This window comes from Carlito syrichta, unplaced genomic scaffold (genome assembly GCF_000164805.1).
Source record: "Carlito syrichta isolate Samal-C Ts95f unplaced genomic scaffold, Tarsius_syrichta-2.0.1 Scaffold135850, whole genome shotgun sequence".
NCBI lineage: Eukaryota > Metazoa > Chordata > Mammalia > Primates > Tarsiidae > Carlito > Carlito syrichta.
The window spans coordinates 138,701-154,250 of NW_007079946.1; the positions used below are offsets into that span (position 1 = coordinate 138,701).

The 15,550-nt window shown below is 44.1% G+C and overlaps 1 protein-coding gene across 4 annotated transcripts in view; it reads left to right on the plus strand.

Moving 5' to 3' along the window:
- The window catches only part of GNPAT (glyceronephosphate O-acyltransferase), a 31,708-nt gene that overhangs the window by 13,371 nt on the left and 2,787 nt on the right, over positions 1-15,550 (plus strand). For 3 of the 4 annotated variants that reach the window (XM_021708350.1, XM_008049620.1, XM_021708348.1), the window contains exons 5-14: positions 2,457-2,584; positions 2,887-2,962; positions 3,365-3,516; positions 3,638-3,768; positions 5,643-5,866; positions 10,453-10,692; positions 11,965-12,044; positions 13,146-13,286; positions 14,421-14,520; positions 14,603-14,696. In XM_021708350.1, coding sequence (XP_021564025.1) covers positions 2,457-2,584; positions 2,887-2,962; positions 3,365-3,516; positions 3,638-3,768; positions 5,643-5,866; positions 10,453-10,692; positions 11,965-12,044; positions 13,146-13,286; positions 14,421-14,520; positions 14,603-14,696 — 1,366 coding nt within the window. Of the gene's footprint in view, positions 1-2,456; positions 2,585-2,886; positions 2,963-3,364; positions 3,517-3,637; positions 3,769-5,642; positions 5,867-10,273; positions 10,277-10,452; positions 10,693-11,964; positions 12,045-13,145; positions 13,287-14,420; positions 14,521-14,602; positions 14,697-15,550 lie in introns of all 4 variants that reach the window. The other variant, XM_021708349.1, reaches the window with a different exon arrangement.

Genomic DNA, 15,550 nt, shown 5'->3' on the forward strand with positions numbered 1-15,550 from the left:
TTTTTTTAGATGTACACTAAGAAATAGAATTGCTGGATCATATGTTAATTTTCTTTCTAATTTTTTTGAGGAACCACCATACTGCTTTCCATAGCAGCTGTACCGTTTTACATTCCCATGAACAGTGCACCGAAGTTTCCATTTTTCTATATCATGTCAACACTTGCTATTTTCTGATTTTTTAAAATAATCATTCTAATTGGTGTGAAGTGGTATCTCATTATAGTTTTTTTTGCACTTCCCCAGTGATTAGTGAGACCGAGCATCTTTTTTGTGTGTGCTCATTGGCTGTCTGTGTCTTCTTTGGAGAAATGTCTAATTGGGTCCATTGCCTTTTTTTTTTTTTTGAGTTGGAGTCTCATTCTGTCACCCAGACTGGAGTGCAGCAGCCGCTCCCAACCACCGCAGCCTCAACCTGCTGGTCTCCGGCGATCCTTCCACCTCAGCCTTCCAAGTAGCTGGAACTACAGGCACACACTACCATGCCCGGCTAATTTTTTATTTATTGTAGAAATGAGTCTCGCCAAGTTGCCCAGGCAGGTCTCGAACCCGCGGGCTCAGGCAGTCCACTCACTTCAGCCTCCCAAAGTGCTGGGATTACAGGCTGAGACACCGAGCCCAGCTCATTGCCCATTTTTTAATTGGGTTGTTTGTTTTCTTTGTTGAGTTGTGAAGTTCTTTATATATTCTTGGTATTTATCCCTTATCAGATATGTGATTTGTAAATATTGTCTTCCATTTCATGGGTTACCTTTTCACTCTGTTCATAGTGTTCTTTGATACACAGAAGTTTTTAATTTTGATGTACTCCAGTTTATCTATTTTTTAAATTTTATTCCCTGTGCTTTTGGTGTCAGATCCAAGAAATCATTTTCAAACCCAGTGTCATGAAGCTTTTCCCTGATGTTTTCTTCTAAGAGTTTTATAGTTTCAAGTCTTGCATGCAGATCTTTGATCCTTTGAGTTAATTTTTGCATATGGTGTAAGATGAGGGTCCAGCTTCACATCTAACATTATTTTTTTGTTTGTTTGTTGTTTTTGTTTGTTTGTTTTTGAATTGGAGTCTCACTCTGTAGCCCAGACTGGAGTGTAGTGGCCGTTCCTGGCCACTGCAGCCTCGGCCTGCTGGGCTCCGGCAGTCCTTCCACCTCAGGCTTCTGAGTAGCCGGAATTACAGGCACACGCTACCATGCCCGGCTGATTTTTTATTTATTGTAGGGATGAGGTCTCGCCAAGTTGCCCAGGTGGGTCTCGAACCCGCAGGCTCAGGCAATCCACTCACCTCAACCCCCCAAAACACGGAATTACAGGCTGAGCCACCGAGCCCGGCTTTAACATTATTTTTAATAGCTGTATAATATTCAGCCATTTAAATATTTCATAGTTTATTAGTTTTGCTGTTACAAATAGTGTTGCAATGAATTTTTATATCAGTGCTTTTATTTCTGTAAGATTGATTCCTAAAAGTAGGATGCTGAGGCAAGTAAATTGTTTATCAACTCCCTTTTAAGGTAGATGGGAAAGCTGGGATTCAAGTGTACACCTTCATTAGTAAATGAAGCAAACAGTATGGTACAAACTGCCAGGGTTTTAACACTTTAAAAGCATTTTCATATGAATAAACATATGAAGAAGTTGTTTGAAATTAGGGAAAGTGAAAAGAAGGACTGTTCTAAAACTGCTGAAGCCAGGCACAGTAGCTCATACCTGTAATCCCAGCACTTTGGGAGGCCAAGGTGGGAGGATCTCTTAAAGCCAAGAGTTCAGGACCAGCCTGGGCAACATAATAAGACTGCAGCTATACAAAAAAATTTAAGTTAGCCAGTCATGATGGCGTGTGCCTGTAGTCACAGCTACTCAGGAGACCGAGGTAGAAGTATTGCTTGAGTCTAAGAGTTGAGGTTGCAGTGACCTATGATTGTGTCACTGCACTCCAGCTTGGACAACAGAGTGAGACCCCATCTCTAAAAATAAAATAGAATTGCTGGTAGAACTCTTTCTTACAAGATTTGCTTTATCTAATGTGTTCCACTAAAAGTAAGTTGGTATTTTTACTTAATGGGAGAAAGATGAGAGCTAGCTTGGCCTGACTGTCCAGAGCATAAGGGCATGTGTTGATCTGTCGTCAACTTCAGCAGCAGGGCTAACTAAAGAAATTGGCATTATGAGATTATTAAGTTGTCACTTAGCTCTGCTGTCGCCCCTGGTGTGTAGCCAGCCTGTTTTTAAATGCAGTGGTGCCAGGTAAGCTCCCAGCAAGCAAGCACCTGGCTCACTGAATCCCATCTTTTCATAATTCTACTGGCTGTCTCTTATGGATTTTAACCTCAGAAAGTAGAATCATTAATATCATTGGGGTATCTCACATATATGAAATCTGAATAATGTTTGAGGTTAGATCTTTATAGAAAGCCTCAAGACCTACAAACAAATCTAACTTCTCCTTTATTTTTTAGACTTCCTGGGGATGAAAGTGGTTAGCGAGCTGCTGCGGATGTCCGGTGCCTTTTTCATGCGGCGTACCTTTGGGGGCAATAAGCTGTACTGGGCTGTGTTCTCTGAATATGTAAAAACCATGTTACGGGTAAATGCAAATAATTGCCAACTACTCTCAAGCTATTTTTTCTTCTCACTGATGTTTGCTTGTTTACATTCTTAGCCTCTGAATACACTGGCTTAGCTTTTTTTCCCCTTCAAGGAAGGTTCATAACCTCAGCAATCTGTTTAATCTGTGTGACTCTTTTGTTTAAGTCTTGCTGTAAGCAATGTTTGTTCAGGGAGCTGGGAGGGAGCTTGGGAAGAGGAATCAAAATAAGCATTTCTCATTCTGAGAGTAGGCAACGGGTTTTGTGTTTTGTTTTGTTTGTTTGTGTTTTCTCTTTAAAGAATGGTTATGCTCCTGTTGAATTTTTCCTCGAAGGCACAAGAAGCCGCTCTGCCAAGACATTGCCTCCTAAATTTGGTAGGTGACTGCGGATTTGAAGGAAAAAATACAAACCAAAGGCTTTTGATGTGATGTTGTCCTAACTGCTACATAGAACTTGACACTTTTTTAAAAACAAGATATTCTTTTCTCTGTAAGTGTAACTATTTAGGATTAACCTTTAAATCAAGGACTTGATGTGTATGTATGCTATTTTTTTTTTTAATTTAAAGTTGTGCGGTATAATTCAGGGTTAGGTATACAAATAGTCATTGTGTAGGTAAAGTTTGGGCCTTACTTTGGTCCCCATTTCACCTGATTTGAAATCAGGTACCCTAATTGATGAGGTATACCCTCCTCTCCGCCTCCTCTGGCAGTATCTTCCCATGTGTGCTCTATTCTTCAGTATCTGAGATGAGACATTTTCCCCTGTGTTCACAGGTCTTCTGAATATTGTGATGGAGCCATTTTTTAAAAGAGAAGTTTTTGATACCTACCTTGTCCCAATTAGCATCAGCTATGATAAGATATTGGAAGAAACTCTTTATGTGTATGAACTTCTAGGGGTTCCTAAGCCAAAAGAATCTACAACTGTACGTAAAGGAGAGCCAAACTTGATTCTGTTTGAACTTAGAGAATATGCTAACTCACACATCAACTAATTTCTGAATTTACTCCTCTTTGTTTTCTTTTCTTTTCTGGTGATACTATTAGGGGTTGTTGAAAGCCAGAAGGATTCTCTCTGAAAATTTTGGAAACATCCATGTATACTTTGGAGAGCCTGTGTCACTTCGGTCTCTAGCGGCTGGGAGGATGAGTCGGAGTCCGTATAACTTGGTTCCAAGGTACAAGGGCTATGTTTTAATAGCTGTCATAGAAATAAGGGTTAAGACCAGCTTATGCCTGTAATCCTAGCACTTTGGGGGGCTGAGACGGGAGGATCTCTTGAGGCCATGAGTTTTAATTTTAGACCACCCTGGATAACATAGTGAGACCCTAGACTTTTCAAAAATAAAAAATGTAACCGGGCATGGTGACCCATCTACTACTAACCTGTAGTCCCAGCTACTTAGGAGCCTGAAGTAGGAGGGGCCTTTGGGCCCAGAAGTTTGAGGCTGCGGTGAACCGGGATGCCACCACTGTACTTCAGAGCAAGACTTTGTCTCTTAAAAAAGGTGGGGAGGGGATTAAAATCTAAAAGCATGAGGTGGCTCAGCCTGTAATCCCACGCCTTTGGGAGGCTGAGGTGAGTGGATTGCCTGAGCCCGCGGGTTCGAGACCCGCCTGGGCAGCGAGACCTCATCTCCACAATAAATCAAAAAATCAGCCAGGCGTGGTAGCACATGCCTGTAATTCCGGCTACTTGGAAGACTGAGGCGGAAGGATCGCCGGAGCCCAGCAGGTCGAGGCTGCGGTGGCCGGGAGCCACCACTGCACTCCAGTCTGGGTGACAGAGTGAGACTCCAACTCAAAAAAAAAAAAAAAAGAAAAATCTAAAAGTATGAATTGTGATTTCTTGAATTGACCATTTCTAAGACTGAAGCTTTGTTTATGTGAGATCACACAGCAAATTTTCAGGGATATTATACCATTCTATTTTCATCAGCAGAAAGCTTCAATTAAAGAAGAATTATGTGTTTGATAAAAAACAGTGATTAGCTGTAAGGTGTCAAATATGCAAAGTCAGATGGTGATTATCCTTCTAGGGGAACTAACTTAAGTGGGAAAAATAACGCCATTATTAACAAGTATATATACTGGAATTATTGCACACTATTGTTAGACCAGAGATAGTATGTACTATAGTATGTACTAAGTATGATTTTTAATACTAGAAGCAATTGCATAATAATGAATGGAATATAATCTCTATTCTCAAGAAGATTATAGTTTTATGGACAAGAAAATATATTAGTTTCTTCCTGGATGTAAGGTACAGATATACTTTTAGGGTTTCTTAGTTTAGAAAAATATTCTTGGACAAGGAGGGGAGATACATTTATCCAGCCAGGCCTCACACACCTGCAACGTTATTTATTTGTCTGTAGCCTTAGCAGTTCCCCAGCAGTTACATTAGTCAATTCAGAAGCAGATATTAGCTTTTTGCTGCTGCAGGCTTGCTTTCTCTAGATCTTGGTTCGAGTTGACCAGTTATTATTTAATGCAGGGCACACTTATTGGCAACAGCCATCTTAATGTGGCTGCTCTTAGGTCGTGTGTGTATGTCTCCTCCAGCTCTGGGTAGGCCTTGTCATGTGATTCAGAGTTTGATGTTCCATGCATGACGTCAAGCAAACTGAATGGTCTGTCCAGTACAGACACAAGCAGTTGTAATGGAATCTGATAGTGTGTTCTGCAGTAGAGATATGTTCAGTAGGCAGTGGATTCTAAAAAGATAGTAGTAGTTCAGTCTACTGGAGGAGGCATCTGTTTTCACAGAATTAATACATCCTATTTATAAAGCAACACAAGTTTTTGGCTAGAACTGGGAATAATAGGACCCTAATCCCTTAAGTATTTTTTATTAACCTCTCAAGAGCATACCCTAGAGATGCATGGATAGGTTACACTATAGTAAAGCAAAAGAATGCTTCTTGCATGTGCATTGAAAGAATTGTTGGCAGACAATGTGAGAAGCCCTCTGATGGCTCAGTCTCCTCCAGTTCCCATTTGCCTAGGTAGCAGAACTTAATTTGTTGTTCTGTACTTTTCCTTTTAGGTATATTCCTCAGAAACAATCCGAGGACATACATACCTTTGTTGCTGAAGTTGCCTACAAAATGCAGCTTCTGCAAGTTGAAAACCTGGTTCTGAGCCCATGGGCCCTAATAGTTGCTGTTCTGCTTCAGAACCGACCATCCATGGACTTTGATGCTCTGCTGGAAAAGACTTTATGGCTGAAAGGCTTAACCCAGGTGTTCGGAGGGTTTCTTATTTGGCCTGGTATGTAAGTGTGACATATGTGGTGAGACTGTTTGCTTAACCCTTTGCACTCAGATATCCCCTCTGAGGGGACATCATAAATCTAGCAAACCACCAGATATCTCCTCTCAGGGGACATAAAGATATTGCTGGTATGATAGAAGACAAACTTATGCCAGCACAAGTTTTTCAAAAATGTGTGTTTCCTTCAAGTTTTCCATTCTAATTGCACAAAACAAGAGATGGAGAATATATACATATACTGAAATATGATTGATCAGTTGAGAAGTGTTTTCAGGAATCACAAGTGTGTCCTTCCACATCTTTGAACAACAGACTGGACAGTAAATTACATACTATTAATGTAGGAGGAAGAAAACAAGACTGCATTGTCTGCTCAAATATAAAAACACCAGGTGGAAGATGTCAAACAAATGACTGTTGCACAACTTGTATCAATGAACCTGCCATGCATGTCGGTGACTGTTTGACATGTTACCACAGGTTAGAAAAATATAAGATACAAAATTTTGATTTTTTTTATTATAAATAAGTTCCTCAATGTCCAAAATTCCATTATAAGCCAAGTATCACTGCAATAAAATAATTGGTTCCAGCACTATACCATTTAATATGAAGTGATTTGTTTTTCACTGGTTCATAAAAACACACTGTCAAGTTGTGGGTAGGTAATCCATGAGATGTCTCCAAGTACAAAGGGTTAATTTGGAAAAGTTGTAGCCTGGACCTTAAAAACCTGTAGAGGAGCCGGGCTCGGTGGCTCAGCCTGTAATCCCGCGCCTTTGGGAGGCTGAGGTGAGTGGATTGCCTGAGCCCGCGGGTTTGAGACCCGCCTGGGCAGTGAGACCTCATCTCTACAATAAATTAAAAAAATCAACCGGGCGTGGTAGCGCATGCCTGTAATTCCGGCTACTTGGAAGGCTGAGGCGGAAGGATCGCCGGAGCCCAGCAGGTCGAGGCTGCGGTGGCCGGGAGCGGCCACTGCACTCCAGTCTGGGCGACAGAGTGAGACTCCAACTCAAAAAAAAAAAAAACCTGTAGAGGACTTTGAGCAGCACATGGATCAGAGAGAGAAAGAGCACTTAATCTGTTTTTTTCACTATAGGTCATTAAGCACAGCATGTTGACTATTGAGAATTACTGTTTGTGAGTCATTTCTCCCTACAAGACTCTGAATACCTTGAATCTATCTTAATAACATCTCCTTGGCACCTAGCAGAGTGGAGAATGATGGTGCAAATTATTTTGTGTCGCACCACTTCTTCCCTCCACACCCACCTCTTTTTAAACCTCATCATATTTGCAAATCATAGCCGCACTGCATTGTGAAGATTATAGGGCTGGCCTTGTAGCACTTTATGCAGCTCTCTGATAATAACAATTTTGTTAAAACCTGATTGGAGTTATGAATCCTATGCTAGGAGTTTGGAATGTATAGGAGGACCCCAGAAAACTGGAATTTATTGATTAAAAACTGTGTATTCTTGCATGTTTACACTTCAGTCACCCTCAAATTACTCTGTGTTTGATATAGTATGCCTATTGAGATGCTTTTTCCACTGCTCAGAACAGTTTTTGAACTTGTCGATTTTGATGCCTTTCAGTGCTTCTGCTGCTTTTTGTTCCTCATTGGCAAAATGTTTCCTATGAGGACTTTTTCCATCTGAGGAAACAGGAAAATGTCACTTGGGGTGAACAGGAAGGGTGGGACATGGGGTCATGCCACTTGGGGTCAAACACTGCTGAACACTCAGCGCAGTGCGGGCAGGTATGCTATGTGGAAAAACCAGCTGCCTGTTTGCCGCGACGTGGGATGTTTCTTCTGCAAATCGTGGCGCAGCCTTCTCAAAACCTGCAGATGAAAACTTTGGTTGACTCTTTGATCCAGAGGAACAAATTCCGAGTGTACTCCAAGGGGTCTGCCCTCCGAGAGATACTCCAGGCTTTTTTGGGGCCCCCCTCATATACGACCGTGTTAGCTTGAGTTCTTTCGATGCCGTTGGTTTAGAGTCGTACAGATTACAGTTGGACAGATCATTCCTCATCGTCAGGTCCTGCTTGTACCTGCAGGGGCCTACCGTTCACCCGTCAGTCCTGTTGACACTGGGTGCTACCAGGGCCGTAGAGATGAGCAAGATGTGATCCCTGTCCTGGAGGCTCCGGTTAGTGGCAGGCAGGGGTTGATGGGGATGGTGTCAACTATTCGTAGTCATAAGCGCTCCACGAAATGGAGGCAAGGAGCTAAGGACACGGCAGAGGGCTCCAAGAACGCTGTGGTGGGAACAGCCCATCCGCAGGCAGATTCCATGGGGGTGACCTGGGGAGCAACGTTGACGGGAAAGCCGGAGCTCTTCCAGAAGACGGGGGGAGGAGCCCCGTCGAGTCGGGAGCGAGAGAACTTGAGGTGGCAGGCCCAGGCAGCAGGGCTGCGTTGGTGATTCCAGAAGGTTGACTGGCTCAGGGCGTGCTGGAAGAAGAGGGCGTGGCGAGTCGCAGTCACACGGGCCTGCAGACTTGGGGATCTGGACCAAGACCTACAGGCCGTGGGATGTGCCCACAGACCTTAAGCAGGGAAACGTTGCAGGTTGGCCTTTCGGGAACAAGCTGGTATTCGTGGGGAGAGACTGGAGCCAGGGAGACAAAATGGAAGGCTGCCGGGCCCAGATGAGAAGTGAAGGGGCCTGCGTCACAGCAGTGGCAGCACACAGAGCTAGCAAGGAGGTGCTGAGAAGAATTCCTGACAGAAGTGCTCATCGGTAGAAGGCCAGTCACCAAGGGGGAAGGAAAGATGAGTCGGACACCTGTTCTCAGTACTGTGATGGTCTAAAGGACACATGCATTATGATGCAAGGTAGTAAGTGTTGGATGTCATGAGAGAGGAGCGGGTGGAGGACTAAGGCCCTCACCGTTTGGCCCGGGAGCGTGAGAACACAGGCCCCTAGCCGGGCTTGGTGGCTCAGCCTGGAATCCCGCGCCTTGGGATGCTGAGGCGAGTGGATGGCCTGAGCCCGCGGGTTCGAGACCCGCCTGGGCAACTTGGCCAGACCTCATCTCTACGATAAATCAAAAACTAGCCGGGTGTGGTAGCCCGCTTGTAGTTCTAGCTACCTGGAAGGCTGAGGCGGAAGGATCGCCCGAGCCCAGCAGGTCGAGGCTGCGGTGGCCGGGAGCGGCCGCTGCCCTCCAGTCTGGGCGACAGAGTGAGACTCCGACTCAAAAAAAAAGAAAAAGAAAACATAGGCACCTATCCTTCCAAAGTGTTTCACTTTTCAATGTGGGATGTGTACATGACTAGTCTGTAGCTGAGAGTATCTGTTCAGCCACTACAGCAGCTCCACTTAACATCAAGTAAGAGTTGCTTGGTGTCCAAATGACAGTCATAGGCGAGTGGTGAAAGGTAAGTCCTAATTTAGAACACATTCTAGATATTCAGTCCCTTTTTCACTCAGATCTGGCTCACATCCCTCAGCATTCTCATATCTAGAACGTTAATGATCGTTTTATATAGAACATGATGAACTTGAGCAAACTGAGAAAATGCAGGCTGGTTAAGAATGTGATTGAGGCCAGGCATAGTAACTCATACCTGTAAACCCAGCCCTTTGGGAGACCATGGTGGGAAGATCTCTTGAGCCCAGGAGTTTGAGAACAGCCTGGGCAACAAAGCGAGACCTCCTCCTCAAAAAAATAAAAATGTTTTTTTAAAAAGGATGAATGTGATTGAATCCAAGAAGAAAGCCATACCTCTCGTTGTCCCAGAACTTGGTGCCCAAGTACACCTCAACTGAAACTGAAACCTGGCACTTGAAAATAAGTGTCTGTCAGGTTACTAGCAGTGATGTGTACTAGGCCTGAGATGCCACATACCACTGTCAGCAAGCTCTTTGGCTTGGGTTCACAGTAAAATGATTTCCCCAGCTGAGAATATTTGTTAAGTATCACCGTCTCTTCATTATGTTTCTGTAGTTTTTGCTTAGCTGTCTGCAGGCCGATGTATTGGATAAGCCACCGGGAACTGGGATGGATCTGCTGCTTTGGTTATCTTTGATGTGGGAAAAGCAGGGACTCTCCTCAGCATCCCTCTTCTTGTGGAGGCCTAATGCTAGAACTGTGCCTCTGTAGGCTGCCCTCCAGGCCACCTACAAAGTGGTGTTCTTGCTGTGGGTCTAAGCAAGCTGTGTGTGTGTGCATGCGCGTACACATGCATGTGTGTGTAAGAAGTGTGTTTGGGTGTATTTATATGCTAGTTATGGGCTTTTTGTCTTAGTGTTGTTAAGGTCACATGCATGTGGTTTTCCAGTTTGCTTCTGGAGGTAGACAGGGGAAGTGCTGATTTTCAGAGTGGGGACTGATTTGCATTTCAGAATGGCTGACACGTTTGATAAGAAGGATGTTACATGTCCTTAGACAGTATTTATGAGATAGTGTGTTTTCCATTTTCTTCACGTGTGATGTCATTACCTGATTGGCAGAAACCGAAACCTGGCACGTGAAAAGAAGTGTCTGTCAGGCTACTAGCAGTGATGTGTCCTGGGCCTGAAGTGCCCTGCGGCCCCCGCCTGACGGAATGACTTGTCTTTGTGCAGACGAGCCTGCCGAAGAAGTGGTCCAGTCCAGCCTTCTCCTGCACTCCAACCTCGCCATCCTTGTCCGAGACCAGGTGGTTCTGAAAGTGGACTCCGGAGACTCGGAAGTGGTCAATGGACTTATCTTCCAGCACATCACCCTCCTCATGTGCTCAGCTTATAGGAACCAGTTGCTCAACGCTTTTGTCCGTCCTTCCTTAGTAGCTCTAGCATTGCAGATGACACCTGGGTTCAGGAAAGGTAACTTTCGGGAATGTGACCTTGCATTTTAGAAGAGGCCCGGCCATTCTGTTACTCGCAGGGAACATCTGCAGCCTTGCAATGCTCAGCCACATCTGTGCGCCCTAAACCCCAATAAGGAACTGCCCATACACTCAGCAGTTAGCTCCATTCCCTAGTTACGTGGCCGACAACCTAGAATCTTGAAATTGTAAGGACCTAGAAATGATCTAACCTATACCTTTTATTCTATAAATAAGGAAAACTGGACCTAGAAAGTTGCATAGTAACTCAGGGAAGGACTTGGCATTTGAGCACAGTTCACTGCTTTGTTTCTGCTGTCACAGTTCCTCGGTCCCGCAGAGGCAGGGGGGCGGACAAGCAGGCCAGCAGTGCATGAGTACTTAGGAAAAGCCCAGCAGCCTTCCAGCTATACTGAGGAGTGTAAAAACGAGTAACACGGTTCTTGTTCACAGGAGCCTCGAGCAAGGCGGGGGTTTCTGCCCTTGTTAGAATGACTAGGGGCGTGAGTCCCTCGCTGAAGATTTCTTTTTCAGTTGGTCTGGGGTGTGGGCCAGCCATTGGTATTTTGTTTTGGTTTTTCAAAGCTCAACAGGTGATTCTAAGGGAAAGGGCTAAAGATAAAAAGATACCAGGAACGTGTATATGGAGGGAAACTAAGAAAAGTTTTTTTCCTTCTCTGCTAGAGAACATGGGGTAGGGGGACATGAGGTACTCTAGCCTCCAAGGACTGGTGTCTTGCTCGTCACCAGACTGACTAGTTAGAGGCCTGGCTGTAATTTAGATTCAGCCTTTAAAAAATATGCTAGGCGGCTTGGTGGCTCATGCCTGCAATCCTAGCACTTTGGGAGGCTGAGGCGTGAGGATTGCTTGAGCCCAGGAGTTTAAGACCAGCCTGGGAAACATAGCAATATCAAAAAAAAAGAGCTGGGTTTGGTGGTATGTATCTGTAGTTCCTGCTACTCAGGAGCCTGATGTGGGAGGATCACTTGAGCCCAGGAGTTGGAGCCTGTGGTGAGCCCTGATGGTACCACTGCACCCCAGCCTGCACAATGGAGCGAGACCCTGATTCAGAAATAAAATGTGCTAGACTAGCTTGTAGGTAAAATCTAGATTGACTTTAGCTTCCTTTAGTGGACTTAATTCTTGTCTCTGTTAAATGAATAAAAATGTACCTTTGACATACTATATTTGGGAGTATCATGGACTTCCTGATACTCCTGAAACTGTAAAAAGCACTGTTGTAATTTTACACAACGAATTTCTTTTCAGAGGATGTCTATGGTTGCTTTCGCTTCCTACGTGATGTTTTTTCAGATGAGTTCATCTTCCTTCCAGGAAATACAATAAAGGTAAAGCTCTTAAGACAAAGAACAAGTGTGTTTGCAATGTGAGTTCTGGAAATGTTAGGCATGAATTCACAGACACGTTTCAGGCAGTGTGTCGTGCGTTTTTTCAAGGTGAAGTGGGACAGACTTAAAGAGAAACTGGGGCCAGGCTTGTAGCTCACGCCTGTAACCCCAGTACTTTGAGAGACCGAGGCAGGAAGATTGCTTGAGTCCAGGAGTTCGAGACCAGCCTAGGCAACATAGTGAGACCTCATCTCTACAAAACATTAGCTGGACATGGTGGCGAGTGCCTGTCGTCCCAGCTACTCGGGAGGCTAAGGCAGGAGGGTCGCTTGAGCCCAGGAGTCTGAAGAGCAACTGGGACACAGTGTTCAGCAGACTCTAGTTTGATTCTTGGCCAAGTGTGATCAATAACTTAGGGGTTATCTAGAGAGAGGAAGGCCATTCTTTGAAACATTAGTGCAGCCACTATGAATAAACTAACTCTATGTCAGTAGACATTTAAAAATCAATACACACTTTCCTGTCAACTTGTTGGGATGAGTCAACCAAGCAGGTGACTTTTGCTTTGAGAGTAGCAAGTTGTTTTGCCTGATGGTGTAGACAACTGAAGAGTCGCCAGCCTCCCAGGACTGGGCTGTTTTGTTGGGGTAGGGAGTAACAGAGTCGATGAGAAGAGGGGTTAATTTCTTTATGCTATGCTAAGGGCAACAGGTTTGATTCTGTTGGGAGTGGGCAGGGGTGCCAGAGATTTTTGAGCTTAGACATAATTCTCAATACTTTTAGGACTTGGTACATGTACTTCCTGTTTAAATTAAGGAATGTGGCTATGCAAAGAGAAGGCAAATCCATTACCCGGGTTGTGATTTTTAAGACTCATACATTTTTTGTGTGTTTGCCGTGGCTGTTTAAAGCTCAACATTTTGAATGTTAGAACAAATGATTCCCTGACTACTGCCTGACAGCCAGGATTGTTCTGGGAGGGGCTTTGGAAATATCTGGTGTTCTCTTGTCTCAGGGCACGAGGCAGCATATAGTAAGTTAGGAAGTGTACCTATTAACCTAAATTAGTGTGTGCGTTTTGGCTTTGCCTTCCCCTTCCAGGACTTTGAAGAAGGCTGTTACCTGCTTTGTAAAACTGATGCCATACAAGTGACTACAAGGGACTTCCTGGTTACAGAAAAAGGAAACACTGTGTTAGAATTTTTAATAGGACTCTTTAAGCCTTTTGTGGAAAGTTACCAGGTATGTAAATTTGGCAAGTTCTCCTTCATGCCCTGCATGTCAAATGTAGTAAGACTTTCTCACCCGGTGCGTATTTCCGGTCTGAAGGTCAAGTATCTTTCCCAGGCAAATGATGGAACTAGAGAAGCTGATGCATACAATGAGTGATTTCTCCTCCCCAGTGAGACCTTGTTCCCTGCATGTAGGAGGAAGCTCGATCCATTGCAGACCCAAGAGGATGGCAGCTTAGTGACACCCTGTGCACAGTGTTCACATGACCACAATTGCACCCAAGCATCATTTGTCAAACTGTAGCTTCTATCTTTTGTTCACAGCATGTAGCAAAGTGTTTGACCTCTAGTAGGCACTCAGTGAAAGCAAGACTTGAGTGATCCCTGTCACTTATTGATGTTGCTAAATGCTGGTGTTGGAAGGGAAAGAAAAAGTTGGAGTGCAAGTATCTGAAAGATTTTGTCAGACCTCTCAGGGTGGTTAGAGAGGGGGGGTGGTGTACATGCCCAGCAGGGATTGTGCCAGGATTCAGAGGAAGGGAGGGAGGGGGGGAGAGAGTTTGAAATGTAAACTGTAGGAGAGGCCCCATGCATTGTTGAGAAGAGGATTCTGTGACTCAGTTGCTTATACGTGCACCGGCTACAGCCCCAAAATGGCTTCCTTGCAGAGTGGTGCCTGTGGTGCATGAAACAGTCTGCATCCGCCTCCCTGCACAAAGTCTAGACTTAGTGAGCCCTGGATAAATATTAGTTCAGTTTCTCACCTTTCTATAGTAGAACTCATTTAGTATTTTAGGGACTGGTAGTTTGTTAGTGTATTCAGAGTAAAAAACAAAGTTATAAAAACCCAGCCCCTCTCTCTCAGGGAGTAGAAGAGAAATTAAGCTTATAGTAATTAACCTGTAACCACTGAAATGAGAAATTATACTTTAATAAAGATCGGTATAATCTAATTATAAAAAGTAGCATAAGAAACGTCCTAAAAATTCTTCAGATTTTCTCTGCCCAACCCTTGGAGTCTTTATGCTGCTCTACTACGAATGTCATTCTCTTAAGGGGCATCGCATAAAGTCATTGACTGTTCTGTTATATTTGGCTACCCTTTCTCTGTCTTTGTTCCTCTCATCCGCCTTCTTAAAATCAGATAATTTGCAAATACCTCTTGAGTGAAGAAGAGGACTACTTCACTGAGAAACAGTACTTAGCTGCAGTTAGAAAATTCACAAGTCAGCTTGTTGATCAAGGTCAGTCACAACTCTGGTTGGCGATTTATTTTAATTGGGAACAAAAAGCCATCCCCTGACTCTTCCTTGCCCTCTATTTCAGGTGCCTCTCAGTGTTATGATGTGTTATCGTCTGATGTGCAGAAGAATGCCTTAGCAGCTTGTGTGAGGCTCGGGGTGGTAGAGAAGAAGAAGGAGTAAGTGCTGTACAAGATCCAGGGTGCTAAAGGGCATGAATGGCATTTGAGCGTGGAATCCCGAGAGACATTGACTTGTGTGACCCAGTAAACTTTACATTGTACTTTACTTAGCTATTCCCGAATTAGTTATGTAAGCATGAGTCACCCTGAATATGTTATGTGGCTATGAATAAAAATGCAGTTGGAACAAAGAAAGAAAGCACTTTAGGCCAATATTTTGGCTTTGATCTCATGTTGAAATTTATAGATTACAAGAAAGAATTTTGGGGAGTATAGTTTGTGTGTACACAAACATGTAAACACTTATATTAATACATGATACATACATGGATGGACACATGCATATGTGTATCGTGTATGAATATGTGTGTACAGAGTGCCACTGCACTCCAGTTGGGCAACAGTGAGACTCCAGCTCAAAAAAATAAAGACAGAGAAAGACATGATGATGACAGTTTACACATCAAGCTTTATCACTGTTATCTATTTATATATATAGACACATATGCATGTGTCCTTCCGCCTCAGCCTTCCAAGTAGCTGGAACTGCAGGCATCTTCCACCACGCCTGGCTAATTTTTTTATTTATTGTAGAGACGAGGTCTCAGCAAGTTGCCCAGGCTGGTCTTGAGCCCCTGGGCTCAGGCAATCCTCTCGCCTTAGCCTACCAAAGTGCTGGGATTACAGGCGTGAGCCACCGTGCCCAGCAATCGTGTCTCTTATGTGGTTAGAAGAATGAAGCAGGAAGCCAAAAGGTAGGACAGGAGCAAGAGGCCTTTCAACTATTTAAGACTGGTTTAGCCGGGCTCGGTGGCTCAGCCTGTAATCCCGCGCCTTTGGGAGGCTGAGGT